At 38.6% G+C, this 17,815-nt stretch overlaps 1 protein-coding gene across 3 annotated transcripts in view; it reads right to left on the bottom strand.

Moving 5' to 3' along the window:
• Fas3 (fasciclin 3) overlaps positions 1 to 17,815 on the bottom strand; it is a 301,441-nt gene that overhangs the window by 15,886 nt on the left and 267,740 nt on the right. For all 3 annotated transcript variants that reach the window (XM_071777145.1, XM_071777142.1, XM_071777143.1), the window contains exons 2-7: positions 10,728 to 11,048; positions 9,678 to 9,812; positions 9,038 to 9,223; positions 8,560 to 8,744; positions 5,794 to 5,935; positions 3,612 to 3,725 (exon numbers count right to left, since the gene is read on the bottom strand). In XM_071777145.1, coding sequence (XP_071633246.1) covers positions 3,612 to 3,725; positions 5,794 to 5,935; positions 8,560 to 8,744; positions 9,038 to 9,223; positions 9,678 to 9,812; positions 10,728 to 11,048 — 1,083 coding nt within the window. The remainder of the gene's footprint in view (positions 1 to 3,611; positions 3,726 to 5,793; positions 5,936 to 8,559; positions 8,745 to 9,037; positions 9,224 to 9,677; positions 9,813 to 10,727; positions 11,049 to 17,815) is intronic.

Raw genomic sequence — 17,815 nt, 5'->3', positions numbered from 1 at the left:
ACATATGTATGGAAAGTACGAGTTAACGACTGTTTGCAAAACAAAAATGTATATTGTCATAACATCCACAGGCATGGTCAATCGCACTAACACAAATCTCGATCCAAGCAAGATAAATTTCGAGTAGACTGTATATCGTCGCCTCTCAACGCTAATTATGCAAGTATATATAGCAAAGGATCACTCAGTCTGCGCTTGAGGGGAGAATATAGATAAACAGCGAGGGGTTTCTCAGGTGACAAACATGCTTTGTACGATCAGAATCCAGAAAGAGGGAAAAATCGTAGTCTCCGTTGTAACCAAAAAGACGCTAAAACGGCGACGAGAGAGCGGTGTCAGAAAGCACGCGAAAATATAAATTGATATACCGGGCGGGCCGGTCGTTTTCTGCTCAGGACAATTTCACCACACTTGCCTTTGCCGATTGCTCGTCGTTGCTTGTTGCGAGAAAGAAAAGAGGAAAGGAAGAAACGCTATTATATGTGTTCTCGTTCAGCGGCTCTTGCAGCGTGTTCGCATCACTTGATTTTCTCGAACGGTATCGACTCGATAAAAAAATCACACTCTATATACAGCTTTATATTGTGAACCTCACAGATTTTGCAGGCGGTTTACTGTCCGCAAAGTGCAAAAATAAATAATAATACGTGTCGATTGTTATTAACAATTTCGTAATACAGAGTCTTGTAATGTAAGCAATTAATGTAAGCGATTATAAACCGATAACATGCTAACAAAATCACGTAGGGTAAACAGGCTATAAGGCTCGCATGAGAGACGTACAAGATAATTGTAAACACGTTGCAATAAATATGCTTAAATTATCGTTAATTAGCTATGGAGCAGATACTGTTGACATGCAGATGAGGGTCGATGACGTGACTGTGTATATCAAATACGATTCGGGTAGGGAATAATAGCCATCGATTCGATTCGATGACGGAAGTCATAGCCGAAAATAGTTTAGTTGCGCTGTCAAAAGTGGACTTTTATACTAAATTTGTTTAAATACTTTCTCCATATTTCGTAAAAGAATTAAATAAATTGTATAATCGCAGAATGACTATTATTTCAGACTTTGATCGTCATCGCAATTTCGATTGAGCCTACGCTTTGTGTTTCTATCGCTTCGTTTATCAATACGCGAAACGGAGGGTCAATTCATGAAAATACGTGGAAATATCCGAATCTCGCGAATTTATTCAGCAGTTCAGGGCTTATCGGAATATTTAAATGCATTCCTATGAAATAATAACGCGGGGATGAAATATCGGGAGAACGATTTTAATCGTCCGAACATTTTTAATTGCCTGAAATAGTGCTGGCCGTAAAAAGTCCCGTCCTTAAACTCTGCGGTCTTCGCGGTTTCCGCCGGAATCCTCGATACTGTGAATACGCGCAATATATTGATATTATTTCGCTCGCCAAGCCGTAAATTGAGCCGTAAATTGGGCCTTACTAAAAGTAGTAAGGGAGAATATAATATAGAACTCTAAATATTTCTCGTTGAAGAAAGTGAATTCTTAAAACTGCCAAGCGCTAAATTGGCTCCGATCATTTTTCATACGAAAGCGTCTTTCATGAAAATATATCCTCGTGAAAAATATTCCTTTCTCTGGCTCACTAGGCGGGGTATCATATTTATCGCACATGTCTTTTTAAGTCTCCACTTTTTAAACATAGGCAAGATAGCAGTTTGCGATATTCCATGCCAAAATAGCCGTAAAACAATGCGGAGGAGAAGAAACGGGCAAAAATCTCGTGCGCGTCGCAGCCTCGAACTCGGCCAACGAAAGCGAGAATGCAGCTCCCGGAGGCGCGATCGATTAATCGGATGGAAACGGGATATTTATCGGGCGATATAAAACGCAAGCCATAAATCGATAAAACGTTTCGGTATCGACACACGGTGCCAAATAAAAATGATGGTGCGGCGTAAAAATTTGAGAACACGTCAGGGGATCTTGCGAGACGAGAGAAAGAGAAAGAGAGAGAGAGAGCAGGAGAGAGCGAAAAGTGTATTAAATTTGAAGGGGGGCGGGTCTCCACCACTCAAACGAGTAGACGGGTCGTGGTCGTCGATAAGCCGGGCGCTGAAGGTGATGGCGCGAGAGAACGTGAGAGAGGGTGTCGTGATAAAAATGATCGCGGCGAAAAAGAGGTGACGAGAGCGAGCGGACGGGTCGATGATGAACGAGAACGAGCATTGTTTCAGAGAATTGAGAGTGGGGGTGGGGTGGGGTGGAGCGGGGGGGGGGGGAGAAGGTTGTTTCGCCCTGCCTGAGGTGACTTACCCCTGGACAGTGTCATGCCTAGAGTACGGAATCGCAAGGTAATCGTTGGCGTATCTCCGTATTCTTTACTTGGCCCGACTCGCATGCTGTCCTATATCGGCGTAGCGGCACAACACATAAGACATTTGTACACGTTCAGATATAAAAGTAATACTTATACATATGTAATAATATATATATGTTACTTATATATAATATATATTAAGGTACACGGGGGTGGGGCGGGGGGTAAACAGAGCATTACAGTTGCTTCGGAGCGTACTAATTAAACCCAGTATACGTACGTTTCTACTGCACGCGCATACTGTGCTACCGCTGTGATAATTACCTCGCGTTTAGGCTAATCGCATACTGCAGACATTTGCGATCCACGCGATCGTAACGCCAACGTTAACGGAAACAATAGTAATGAACTATGTGGTAATAAAGTAACAGCAACAGCGACAACAACAATCACAACAAGAAAGTGACATATCTATATAAGTCGTTGCATCGCATTTCAAACTTTACGTCGAGCATTATTTTATTTCCTTCTGTTTCCAATATATTATATGTTCCTCAAACATCTTCGGATAGATGAATTTTATCCTTGTTATTTATACTATACCCACTAATGGATATCATACGTGTAAAGACATTTTCCTCGTGAATTACGTCCGTGAGACAAACGAAGAGCTTTTATTGCACGTTTGTCACATTTGTCAAATAATTTAAGATTAAGGGTAACACTAAAGCTGTAGTCGTGAATAAAAACAGTAAACTACGGTAACTTTTTATTTCTACCTGTCGCATCTGGTGATTTTATTACAATTAAATTTTGACATACTTATTCGGTGCAACGTATGAATTTTTTGTTTAGTATTATTTTTTATTAAATATATTTGACCTATTTCTATTATTATCTTTATAAATTTATTCAAGAGTCAGAAAGTGGAAGATATATATAAAAAAAAGTGAAAACGGAGCAAGCTATTTACTATCAAAAAGATTCACCTCTTTTCAGCTTTGCTACTCGTCTTTCCCAACTCATCTTTCGTATAATTGGCTGTATACAATCCCAATAACTTTAATGAGCTCGCGTTTATTCCAAGAAGTTACTCGTTCTGCGCAAACGTCTCTTATTCAAATTTTACGGTACTTTCGGCTCTACTGTGTTTGCGCTCTCGACCGTACCCGCGCAACCAAATCGTTAGGGAGCACGAAAGAAAAATAGTGAGGCTGACATATATATATATATATATATAATACGTAGCATATATAATTTAAAGAGAGAGAGAGCCTCTTTTACCGAGTATCTACATCTCTAAATCGACTCACCTGCAAAGCACCAGCGGCCGGTCGCGCGTGCAAAGATTACGAGGAAAATAATGAGTACGAGCACCAGAACGCCCACGACGATACCGATGATGGATCCAGCGTCCAAATCAACGCCTGCAAATCGTAGAGAAAAGATGCCACGTTATCTCGTAGTTCTTTGTGTATCTCTGATGTCATATCAATGCCTTGGATCGGAAAACAATTAATAGAATAATTCTGATACATAAGTAAAAAAGTAAAAAGAGATGAGAATGTCGCGTATGAAACATTTAAGATCGACATCTTAAAGCGTAAAGACATCAGCAACGAATAATTTTTGGCCGCAATGACGGAATGTTGTCAGAAACAAAGCGAGCTATACGTAAGTGCTAAATAACATTCTATAAATTATTTATAGGATTCTTTTAGAATATTTTTTTGTGTAATTTTTAATCTTACTTACTTTATTTGCAATTGCTATAAAATATTTTTCTGCGATTTAACATAAATGAAAATTTATGACCTTTTTATTTTATATTTTTAAAGTTTTCAATATTCTAGTTCCAAGGTACTGATATATGTATATATATTTTTTGATACTTATAAAATAAATATTTATTAAATATTGATAAAGATTGGTAAATCTTTCCGCAATTTTAATTACTCATATATATCTTTTTCTTAATATTTGATTATCCAAAATATCAGAATCAATAATTTTTAAAGAATCCCGTAAACAAAATCGTATTTTCTAATTGATTTCAAAGTAAATTTTATTTTTTCGCGTAATTATAAAAAAAGTGAATCATCTTCGATAGTTTTGCTAAGAAAAATACTTTAAATTAAACCCGATTGACAATCTATTATTAAAGATTGCAAGTTGTAAAACATCTTTTACAACTTGTGCCGAAGTAAATAACAATTATATAGTGCAACATGAACGCATATTTCATTACACAGCGTTTCGTGCGATCCGATCCGACCCACGTTGACGAAATCAAGACTGTTTCGCGGTCGTGCGCCGTTGGAAATTGGTAAATTACTCGTCGCTCGATCAATGTCAACGTGTTCTCTCTCGTGATCGACGTACATTACGCCCTTAGCCAAATAGCGGTTATTAATTTCCCGGCGTGATCATCCCCCCCTATATTCTTTACGGAGTCGAACCGCCCGTGCACGGAACGCCGCGCGTTTACGTGACTACACAGACTACTTACGTATAGTAATTTGAAAAAATGACATTACCTAGTGCGTGCATGTGTTCGGAGAGCTTACCATAGAGGCTACTGAGCGGTCCTGCGTGAGCATGCGGTGAAGGATCGATATGGTTAGACACGCACATAAACATAAATGGGAACGTATTTTCAAAAGACGCGCGTGTGTATGTACATATGTGTGTGTGTGTGTGTGTGTGTGTGTGTGTGTGTGTGTGTGTGTTATGATCGGTGGGCGATCATCTTGTGGCGATTACGACGATCGATAGCCACGATTTTACGTGCGAGATCGCGGTGACATGATTATGATCGTGATGTAGTGGGTGATCAGTGGGCAGCCAAGTGTGAACGCCGGTTGATTCAGGCAATGAAAGAAAAAAAATGTGTGAACAAAGCGTGTGGTGGTCCATTGATTGCTCGCGTGTTACTTATCGTCCGCTTGCTACCATATATCGAAACTTGAGAATATAATTCAATTTGAGCAAGGCATACATTCGAAAAATATCCCGTAATTATTATTTCAAATAAAATCGAATTTCAAAATAATCCAGATAAAATCAATTAAGAGGTACTTAACGAGTTCTATTTAAAATATGTGTGACTATGTAAATAAATAACAGAGTTAGATCTTTCAATTTAATTAATAAATAAATTTCACTTTAAATATATTCAGTTAATAATTTAATTGTTAAGATGAGGACAGATGAAAATTTCTACTAAATTTTTTATAGAAAAGCGATTGTATCCGTATTCACGAAATCTCTGGTTGAGTCAAGATATATTATAAAAGCTAAAATTGTATTCCCTTGAATTGATTAATCAAATTGTTAGAAACGTCACACATTCTTGTGCCGCCAATTATCACGGTATTCGTGGTGCTCCAATTATTTTCGATATGTACAAGATCTGTATTTACTATATAGGTGCACGGTGTGTGACGTCTTCAATAGAAGAGAACTTACGTAAATCGGATTTGTCGAATAACTTACCCGCCGGTTCTGAGGATGTCGACAAAACGATACGATATTCAGACGATCCCTCGCTGTTGGTCGCCTCCAACGTGTACTCCTTTTCCGTATCGGATTTCTGAACGCTGTCGATCGTCAGAATTACGCTCCATGCTCCTTTCCCCTGTAAAACGTTGCTTTGTGTTAACGGACGTACATCAATCCGATCCGGTTCCGGCGTGCTCTTAATTTTGAGCGCTCCATCGCTCATTAATTACATCCTTTAATTAAGCCCTTTAAAGTGTCGCCGCGCTCGCGCGCGAAGGCACGTCGTCCACTATAAATTATTCGGGAGCTTTCGCCATTAATCTACGAGTTTTTGCGCAATCTCTCTAATCCATATATTAAAAAAAGGGGTATATTGATAATTATAGCGCTCGTTGCGAGGAGAAACAAAGAAAGATGAATAAATAAATTCGCCATTTTTAATCAAGGTTATCTAATTTCAAAAAGACTCTTATTACTACAATTTTGTAGTCGAACGCTATAAGCTATAAGCTTCATTCTTTTCAAGTTAAATGAATTTAACGTCATAAGCTGTAAAGCTTCGTTCTTTTTATTTTCTGTCGCATTTTTTATTTCAGTCACTTTCCGCGACAATAGAAATATTCCGCATTTGTTTTTTGGAAATTCTATCAATTTTTATTAAACTTTTTCGCTTTGTCCCGGCAGTTTTCTAATCGAGGAAAAATCCATTTGGCGGATCTCGATATCGCGTCGAGCGTTGTTCTCGGGGCGCTATTATAGAAACGAAAGAGCGGTATACCGAGCCTTTCCGTGCTCTCGCCTCTCGTCCGGCTCGCCGTTAGTAATTGCGTTTTCAGAGTGGAAGCTGATTCGTATTCGTCGATGGTGCGGCACGTCGCGGCGCTCGCTCGGTCGGCTTGTGCCGTTCAGTAATCCGCAGCAAGTTGCTTGCAGACTTGCGAGGGCCCCGCACAAACCTATTTGAAAGCCATTCATACGCGATCCGGAGCCGGGTTGCCGAATAGCGCGGAGCCGGTTGCTGGCGGCAGCGGTGGCGCGGCGGCGGCTTTTATTGGTTCTGGCACACGCTGCCGTTGTCTAGAGCGTTACATTCGCGCAAGTGTGCTTCCGTTCGCACCGAAAGTTTGAGCCCGAATCGCGAGTTCCCGACGAAATCATCGGACGCCATTGAGATCTCTCTTCCCCCCCTCCCTCTCTCTCTCTCTCTCTCTCTCTCTCTCTCTCTCTCTCTCTCTCTCTCTCTCTCTCTCTCCCTCGGAATAGCCCGTGTCATTGAATGCACTCGGCCGGCTTTTGCCGCGCGCGCGTGCCGCTCGATTAACGCTTCGATTCTCCTCTCGCGCGCTCCAAATCGCGCGCTCGCCTATATTTGTCCGAAAGTTCGCAAGCCAGCTTTTCGCAACCTTCCGCCGCGAAGGGAGCAGCTGGCGTCCGACGATAAAATTTTCCCGATTTTACATAAGTGTTGGACCGAGGGAAAAAAATTAAATAAAGAGGGAGGGAGAGAGAAAGTTGAAATATTTTGACCATTTGAATCTTTGTAACGTAAGAGATTTCTTTCCTCAAGAACAGATCTGATTCTAAAAATGGTATCCAAGGAACGTTCGAAGTTCGGCAACATTTCACGAAGCTTTTTTCGGGCCTCTATTCTTTTTTCTTCTCCTAATAAATGGATTCAGAACGACAAGAACGGGGCCGGCGTGTTCCAGGAGCGACGAACGTTGGTCGTTCTACTTCCATTCGCCCGTTCGGCCCGGCCCGAACTAATTGAAAAGCGCAAGTTGCAAGATCGGCAAATCCATTTAAACCTTAACTACGGGATGAATAAACCGCCTTTTGCTAACAAAACAATGGATCAGGAACAAACGCCTCCCTCGGCGAACGCTCGAGGGGCCTCCGTGCGATCGCGCGGCGTCCGATCGATTCCGCCGTGTCTGAATTCAATGGAATTTCATTACGGCGCTGCACTCCGCGCGCGCTTGTCACACAGGTGCATGGAGAATGCATCTGGGCGAACGGTAAATCGAGGCCCGCCGCTGCCGCCGCCGCCGCTACCGCCGGAGTCGCACAGCGCAATATTGGATTTCTGTTTCATTTGCCTCCGCCAATCCGGTTGCTCTTCCCTTTCATCGCCAATTATTTCTTGGGCTCGCGCGTTTCTTTTCCCTACGTTTTATCTCTGTCACCGAAGGGAATGGCTCGAATCTCTATATCTAAATGAATCACCGACCGACGTCCCCGGATGCGTTCCGCTCAACGTTTCGCTGAATTTAGTCGCCAAATGCACCTATCTGCCTCGTTACGAGACATCGCGGCGCGCGGCGACGATCGCTTTAATTAATAGAGTAAACCGATGAAACATGTGGATCGAGGGCAGTGGTATTTTTTGGAGAGAATTTTACAGATTATTTCTTCTTAACAAAGAATCAATTGTCTAATATAATTGGTTGGGGAAAATTAAAATAATAAACAACTTTTCTTGATGTTTCTAATTCGGGACTACGAACAAACGTAATAAAGTCTTTTTTCTTCTTTGTCTGAAATTGGTTCTTGTAAATCAGATAAAAGATGTTAATATTAAAGAGCAGAAAATAATGCAAAAGAAGGATATTTTTATCCCTGGACTGTGAGATTTTATCGGCCAGTCTATATATAACTATAAATATTTGAAAAATTAATTCTGTAGACATATATTATATATAAAGGAAAAGGTGAAATAATTTGATCAATGACATTTTATTTAAAGACGAAAAAACTTACCAAATCGACGGCGGTTGAAGTTTCCAATCGATTACTCTCGTCGGGACGACCTTCATCAATTTTTTCATCGTTCACTCGCCATGTGAACCGCGGCCTAGGATTCGCATAAATGGTAATATTGATGATTCCCTGTCTACCAATCACGTATCCGAAGCGTTCAAAGGTCGCATGTGCCTGAGGTGGATCTAAGAAGAAAGATAGTTTTTTTTTTTTACGAAAAACGTCCAACGTTTAATTCAAATAACTAATTTCTCAATATATAAATTAATTCGAGTATAAATTGTTATTCCATTATTAAATATAAAGACACACACGGATTCTATTAAAAATTAACGTTGAAGAAAATTACAAATTCTAAAATGCAGGGCAGAAAAATAATTGTAGTATGAAATAAAAAAGGATTAAAATAAAATAGAATCTTCGAAGAGGGCAAATATCTATAAGTAAGAGACTGCTGCTTTGTATTATAAAGACTTACAGAATACTTCGAGTTGCACAGCCGTCTCCTTGGGCTTTTCGAGGGCGATGTGATTGGCTACGCATCTTAATATTTTACCGTTATCTGTCCATTCTAAACTGCGCGAAGCGTTCTGCACTGCCAACGAGTCGTCGTCTATGTTCGTGTCATAGAAGGTGTTCCTGTCCTCGCCAATCGGTTCGTCGTCTAAATATATTCAGAACAAGAACAATCTTATATCTCTATTATACTGTAGTCTACACATTTATCTATATTTTATACTCTATATTTAATATAATTAATTGTATCTTATGGATAGAGAGAATGTTAATTTATTATTTATCAATCTTATGTTTTATAGGAAAAATTAATAAATTCATTATATATTAACCCAAAGATGCGTAAAAGACCTTACGATATTTGCTTATATTTGTGCAATATTGTTTATCAAATTTTTAAATTTTCTCATTGTTTAATCTTGAAAGACCAATCTTTAATCTATTATTCATAATTATTCAATGGTTCAATATCTTAGCTGGTTATGTTATCTAAATTAAATTCTTCGAAACCATTTTCTTGGTTTCTGCAAATCGTCGTTAAAATCCGGAAGTTGGGAAGAAGTACACGCGTCTCTAGAGTATTAAATAATAAATATACTAACCGAGAAACAGGGACACATTCGCTGCTGGCCGTCCAGACGGGGCGCTGCAGCTGATTTCCAATTTTTCGCCCCTCCTGAATCGGGTCCCGCCAAGACTTCCGCGATTCGTACGAAGATCGGGTTTGTTGGGCGGTCCTGAGAAATATTAAAGTGAGAATTTCTTTGGATCGCCGCGCCATTGTACATATCGATCAGATCAGATTGAATTAGAAGACAACACAGACGGCATTTTCTATATTTCATTTATATATTTTATCATTTTGTTATTCGAAGGAATCTGAGACGGTAACTTAATTTTAACTTTTTTTCAGCATGATGTTTCTCTGCGCTAAAATAACAACAGATTCTCCTAAGATATTCATGAATCACGCCATTTATCTTTATCGAGTTCATCTTAAACGGTAATTTTGCTCCGGGCGCTTATTTCAGTCTCCGTAAGCAATTTCCTTAAGGAAGATTAATTACTTTTCGAATACAGCTATAGAGCGACTGGAACAAGCGTTAGCATTTTTTTTGCCTCTTGCTCTAATTAATGTTTCTCTTTTCATCGTAACTTCTTTGTCAAAAATATTCTACCTCCTATTTATTTATTATTTCGTATAAAATTCCGTTTACATTACACTTGTTTTTAATTGTTATGAGTTTATATGTAATATATAAAAGCATTTATGCGATCGGAAACTAAAATGTCATTAAGTGAAAATGAAATTAAAGTAAAAGTTAAACAACATATCACAAAATTTATAGATTAAATATTAAAAATGATTACACGTTGCTGTTCTTGTAATTTGAAGAAAAAAAAAACATAAGAGCAACAATTTTCTTAAATAATAAATATTTTAATATATAGAAAAAACACAAATATATTATCTCTGTAAATAACGTTTATAGTTTCTTAAAGCGCACTTAGTTTCGGAACGTAATAAATATCTTCTTAGTAAAAATATGATTTTAAAGTACATTTTCTCTACAATTTTGATATATCAGGTCTATATCTGACGATTTCGTCGAGCTAGAATCTCGTCGAATTAAGAAAGAAAGTGAACTTACTCGCAACAATGATCTTGAGAGAAGCAGTCGACTCTTGCCGGGCTTTGGTGACCGTCAAAGAGCATTTGAAGATGCCATCGTGAATTTCCTTCACCTTAGCGATACGGACGCCGCACTGGCCATTATTTAGTCCATTGCCGTAATACTCGATGCCGTCTTCCGACGGTTCGTTCGCATTTAGCACAATGCTACCCTCGCCGGGAATTTCTACGCGACAAACGCGAAGTGGTTGTGGGGCGCTGCAGAGAATCTGCAAACTCTCGCCTACTCGCACGGCCGTCTCTTTTTTCGGATCGATGTCTATGAATGTACTCGATTTTGCTGAAAACAGAAAAATATTTGAGTTTAATAATGGGCTTGATAAATCACGAATCAATTACGTTAGTCTATATTCAAAGTTGTGTTAAAATATAAATATATAATACAAGAATCTTTAAAAATTATTTTAGATTCATAACTGTAATATGTTTATATAATTATTTTTAACGTAAATCTAAAAGATTGTGATTATCGAGTTTCCCTTATTACAGAATAATAAAAATTATTTTTATTAAATGTACTGAATATTAAGCTTTAAATTAAACTTTTTTACGCTTTACTTAAAATTAAAATTAGTCGAAGAAAACTACATAATTAATTTTGACATTGATCAATATTATTCAATGAGTTTTGATATTTATGTTCAATATTACTACACGCGTGTATATTCCTCCATTTAATATCAATATTATTGTAAAATATTTAATTAGAATCGAATTTCCTGCACAATAATCGTAGGTTATATAAGTTCCTAGAAAAAATCGAAATAATAAAAAGAAAGAGAAGAGAAAATATTTTAAGCAGCAAGTTTTAAAGAACACGCGTTTGCCAGCGTCTCCATGAAAAATCGAGAAGGTGATTCGCGTGAGCGAAGATGCCGCGTCTACGAAGATTTACGGAGATAAAAAGAAAAGTTGATTAAATCCCCACCTGCGCAATACCTCTATCGCCCTTGTGTATCTTTCTTATACTAACGCGCTCTGCATCGGAAAGGGATGTAGCCTTTTTCCTTTCCCTATCCACTCTTTCGTCACTGTAAACTCACCCGACAGGCTGGTATATTTAATCCTTATATTGCACGATGACTCCGATATAATTATATGCTTCTTGTTTTGTTAATTGATGTATTATAAAATAAAATGAAAAAGAATTTTTCCAGGAAGGTTTAATTTGTATTCAAATAATATTCAATAATACATATAAAATATATTATATTAAATTCAAAAAACAGAGGGAGAAAAAAGTGTATGATACAAATACATAAAACACAATTGAATATATTCTAATAATAATAATAATTCATACGACTTTATGCATGTGTACTTTTTAATTTTTAATATTTTATAATATTAAAAATTAAGAAGTATATATGCATAAAGTCGTATGAATTGTGTATGTATGAATGTACATATGCATATAAGAACAGAATGCATGTAAAGATTAATGCAACGATTAGAAATTTTCATATTCAAATTTGTCTTATTTATTTTTAATTCGAGTAAAACGCATTATCATTGGCAAATTAAACAATACCTTATTTTAAATAAAAGATATGCATTCCCTATCATTACATGCCGATCCGGATATTAATTGTCGCGCGTGAAAGTTTTTGTAAATAGTTTTCAATTAAGTTTTTATATCAATAAATGTATTTTCTACGACTTCGTAAGAGTGTTTATTCAGAGTCGGTATTCATACTCAGTCGGATCTTATTTCAAGACCATCTTAAGTAATGTCTTAAGATGCTAATACGGACATTTCATTGGGTGGATGGAGTCTTAAGACTGTCTTTTCCCAGACTTAAGACGATCTTAAATATACAATCTGACTATGAATACTGGCTAATGTAACGGAAACGATAAATAAGTTTTACGCAACATTCAGCACGCTCTAATTATGCGAGATTAAATATTGATACTATTAGTATGCGCATATTTGTCGCAGTATTGTTGAAGTTTTATGTGACATAATATTGTAGTCTAAGCTGTATAGCATGATCTTAGTATTCATACCATATACTTTACATAATATGCAAGATAACTGTTTCAGATAACTCCCTGTACTTTACAAAAAGAGGGCAAACGATATTCTGTAATTATACGAAAAGATTATATTTAAATTTATAATCGTTTTGACCAGTTTGACGTTAACTCGGCAGACAATAGGCAAATAAATAACCAAGTCATTCTTCTCTGCGTATCGAAAATCTCTCTCTTTCATATCTCTTGATATCTTTTCGCATAGAAAATATTATACCTATTTTTATCATTTTCCCAAGTAAATTAAATTCCCGCTATGTAGATTTATTTCATTTTATACACTTCACCGTTCGAATGGAAGAAAAACAAATTTTTAATAACTATAATACTTCTGTCTGCTACACACGACAGAGCACAATCGCCATTCAAATGTCACGATCATTATCGCTGCCATTTGAGCCTGATGATGCGCGTTATTGAGATAATGTGCATTTTTATTTTATACTTAAGTATATCTCATAAATTCGCACGTATATACGAACTCGCCCCGACAAAAAGTCCGTGCTCTCCCGCCCTTAAAGAGCTCTCGTCATAAGGGTTAAATATAGACGTTTGCTTTCAAGTTTCCTGCCGGAGAGGCGAGGCGTCGCGGCCGCGATGGCAAAGCGACGCAACGCGCGCTGGTCGCATCGATCTCCGCGCGCGCCAGTTTGGGACGTGGCATGTCATTGGCGAAACGACGAGGCGACCGACCGATCCCATGCACGATGCTATTATGATAATGCACTTCAAGAAATATGATAAACTGGGCGTGGCGCGGGCAACGACTATCATATTTCAACCCGTCGACCAGGCTGGCTGGTCGATCGCCGGAGCAGCTTCGAGAGACAAGTAACTCGAAATCTAGCGATTTTGACAGATTCGTGTCAAATGCGATCGGATGAACGAATTGCGGAAGCTATGAGATGAAGCAAGTCCAACTGCAGCTTCTAGATGCAACTGTTTGAAGATAAGCGGAGTAACAGTGATTATAAATTTTATACAAATAATCCGCATCTGTTTTCCGATAAAAATCAAACGGGAATATATTGTCTATTTTATATATACAATACAAAATATCAGACTGATTAAATTTATTTTGTGTAAACTTTTGAACTTCTGGAGAAAGCGATCTTCTTGCGTTCTGTTATTCAAGTAATGAAACTGTTGAACCGATTCCTCCTGATTTTTCAGGTGTTTATTATCGTTATGCGACACAAATGCGGATTTTTTTATTCGTATACAGAGATATATTTTTCCGCAGGTGCAGTCAGATGCATTTTCGGTGTACGCGCGCCGATATTTCGATTCATATATGGTCATGGATTCAATGGGTTCGTTAGAATTGTTGCACGAGTTTATAGCCACGATATGAACTTTAAATGTGCTAAAAGCACTTTCAAAAAAGCGGTGTTACTTGGCATTGGCATTGTTTTTACTAGGTTTTTTTTGGATTCCGATATACAGGCACTGCGCTTTCATTTCCGTTATCCGAAATACTTATTTATTGTGCGATATAATTTAAATTTTATCGTGCGTATATATTGACTATATTGTATAATTTAATACGATTTATTACATTTGATTAATTTTATAAAATTCTGTTTTATCTTATTAACTGTAAATAACACATTTTCTACCTAATTTTAATACAAAATTTACAACCTTGGAATTAAAATCTTTCACGTGTAAAAAATATAAATGCACGATCGAATAATATTTGATATTATTTACTCATTTTCCTCTTACGGTTTGTGGTGGTGATATTTTCTCTCGATAAAAAACTAATTATTGAATAATTCCGATAATTAGTTTTTTATCAAGAGGAAATATTATTAAACTCAATTAGTTGCTAATTCACTGACGTACCTATCCCATTCGTTATACTTTTTTGTTCTCCCTGACCCGCTGAAATTCGCGTTGATGCTGAAATTACATGAAAATTCCTACATGCTTTCTGCGCCACGGTTCCGTGCGATTGCAAATGTGGCGCGCCATGTCGACCTGCCAGGCGATCGCAAGACCATAAATCCCATTTGATTTTCCGCTCATCAATTTGTTACATAGCCGACGTCACGATCTAATTTGCCCGTATACCCGGATTTGCTCGGAGAATACGACCGCTCGCCCACCGCCACACAGTCCCCCTGTGCATCGAGGAACACGCATCCCCCCCGAAAGCCGCAGCAACAGATGCGGTGATTTGTGGACGTCGCGTCGCCCTACGCATCGGTGCGCACTATGAAATTGATGTGCGGACGGGTGTTAAAAGCACCGGTTTTATCTCGGCTTCTCTCTCTTCTCGCGATTCCGATATAACTACGATTCACGTATAGACACTATATAAATTTCTAGTTATAATATAATCACAGTTATACATAAAAATACCGATCCACCCCGTGCGCCAACGTTGTTTTTATATTTACGATCCGTTCGGTGAATTCGATATTTGTTCGAAGAAGATACGCGCCGGGGGTTCTCGGCTTGCCTACAAGCAGCTTTCCGTTCCTCTGTGTACGTACATTCCTCATACGTGCCACATCGCAATGGTATGATACAACACGTAACGGCGCGTGTATCCGTTTCGCGCACATTCCGCACCTCGGTATTTTATGTCCGCTCGCCGTTATTGACTCTCCCGCTCTCTTCCGCCGTCTTCTCTCTCTCTCTCTCTCTCTCTCTCTCTCTCTCTCTCTTTCTCTCTTGCACCGTGCAGTGATAACGCGGCGAAGATAATCTTGACTACCCGGCATGCAACCTGCCAGCGCAATTTCGCGCAGCGATTTCCAATTTTCTTGACTCGCTTGCATCCCTCCTTCCCCGCCACCCCCGCGCGTCCTCTTCCGCTTGCGGAAGGGAAGTGCGAAGGAGATGTGGGCTCGGAACACAGAAGAAGGGTAGTGAGAAGGAAGGGAATCGCCGGAAAAGAGGAGAACGCGCGTGCTAAACTACGTGTACTGTGCCAACGAATGAGTCTACGGACTCGTCTTTATTGTTCGTTTGTTATTCTATGTTGACGCACAACTTTCGCGTTCGGATAGATTCAGTATTCGTTATACGTAGTAAAATAAAATGATTAATTAGAGAGACAATGCCATGATCCGGACTGGATTTTGATAGTTTAATAATAATATTGCGTGAATTTTGTATACTTTTATCAAACTCAATGATTTAATAAGGATGCTTATTAGCATAAAAAATTTAAATCGATTATCGATTTTAGTACGTGGATTTACTGCTCCAATAAAGAGCTGTCTTACATTCTTGGGTGACGAATTTTTGGATCTTACTACATATTTTGTAAACTGCGAATATTGGTTACTAATATTTGCCATTGCGTCTTTGCTTCAATCTACATTTACTAAAATATAATCAGCTAATATTCGCTACCTTATCTAGTATCTTTTTTATTTTACCTGCTTTGAAGTTGTTGGCGCGTGTGGCGCATTTTTCACGCTACTTTCTATAGTAAGATTAGTGATCTTTATAGTGTCTCGCTGGTGCACCCTTAGAACGACGCGGTCCACTGCGGTTAGATTGCGGTGGCGGTTTCACGATGCAGCGAGAGGAAGTAATCCCGGCCGGCACTTCTCGTATTAGGATACCGCGATTCCCTAACGCTGCTAATTTTGCTCGACGGGCGTCGCGAAACATGCTCGGCCGTGATACGTTATACTCGGAGTCGCTCGCGCGGATCGGAGGGAGCAAAACTCGATTTTCGTCGCAATCAGGTTGAAATATTGGAAATTAAAATGCAAGATTTTATCCGATCAGGCTGCGATTGATAACATAATACGATAAGTTGACGTCTGATCTACTATTATCAATCGCAGATTGATAACGCGATAACGCTGGGCAATGTTGGGTCATTGACCGGTTGATGATCGACGAAAACACCCTAAAAATACTCGAAATCTGTTTCGCAATATTTTTCGCGTTGTGCATGTAAAATTGTAAATAAAAAACAAAAACGCGGACAGTGTGTTACGCGATTAATTTGTGTAAAATGAAACATCGGAAATTTTCTTTCGCGCGTGGCATTACAAGAGCGGTCGTTAAACGTTTAACTGATCGATTGACTTTTGGAAGAAGCGAACCGTGTGTTGCGGTGCATATCGTATTTGGGGCGCATAGTACGTCAATTTTATGATGTTCCACATCTCTTGTCGATAGCATTTTTCGGAAGCCACCGAGCTCGACCGAGAGTTAACTTGATATTCGTTGTGGCCGCTACCGGTCGGACAAAAGCACTATATTGCTTGCAAGCTTGTTTCCGCGTTATTGGATACGTTCATCAGAATCCCATAGCTCAAAAACGATCGAATAACGTTTTGAATCTGATTGGTATAGTAATATCGTACAACGAGCGATAAAGTATGATTCATTTTTTTCCCTTGACCCTCCGTCTGTATACGTGGGTCTACGACGTCCGAGCCAAAATGACATCTGCTCGTAACTGTAAAACTTGCAAGCCCCTGCCAGAAAATATTGAATAAACGATGTTTATCAAAATGACTATAAATCTTCAACTGTGTACATACAATGTAGACAGACGTTTTGTGAATATTTTCAGATTTTTTTAAATACTTTAAAGTAAGGAAGAATAGCGTCGAATGTGACAGACCCACGTATACGCTCCGAGGGTGCAAAAAGAAAACCTATACAGACGGAGAGTTAATTATTCCAAACTTGTTTAGTGTTCGATGACGTAGTCGCGTTCGTGCCGTGACTTTACGGTCAGAGTAAATTCAAATACGCCTGATTTTACATAAATTTCGCTGTATTCTAAGAGCAAAGTTAATTATGTTCTACGAGTTCTGCTGCACCGCGTTGTACACTCACTAATTAGTCATTAATGAGCAGCAACGTGTATCACCATTAGTCGTGGAAATCAATATAACGATGCACCCGCGAGTGTGCAATTACACAGTTAGGCACAATATATTTTGACCGGCGGTAGCAAATATTTGCAATTATACGGTAAATCCGATTAGGCGGTTTATCGATCGGACAAAAGTTGTAATTCACACA

This window comes from Temnothorax longispinosus, chromosome 4, assembly GCF_030848805.1.
Source record: "Temnothorax longispinosus isolate EJ_2023e chromosome 4, Tlon_JGU_v1, whole genome shotgun sequence".
NCBI lineage: Eukaryota > Metazoa > Arthropoda > Insecta > Hymenoptera > Formicidae > Temnothorax > Temnothorax longispinosus.
This window is presented reverse-complemented; position numbering and strand designations above follow the sequence as displayed.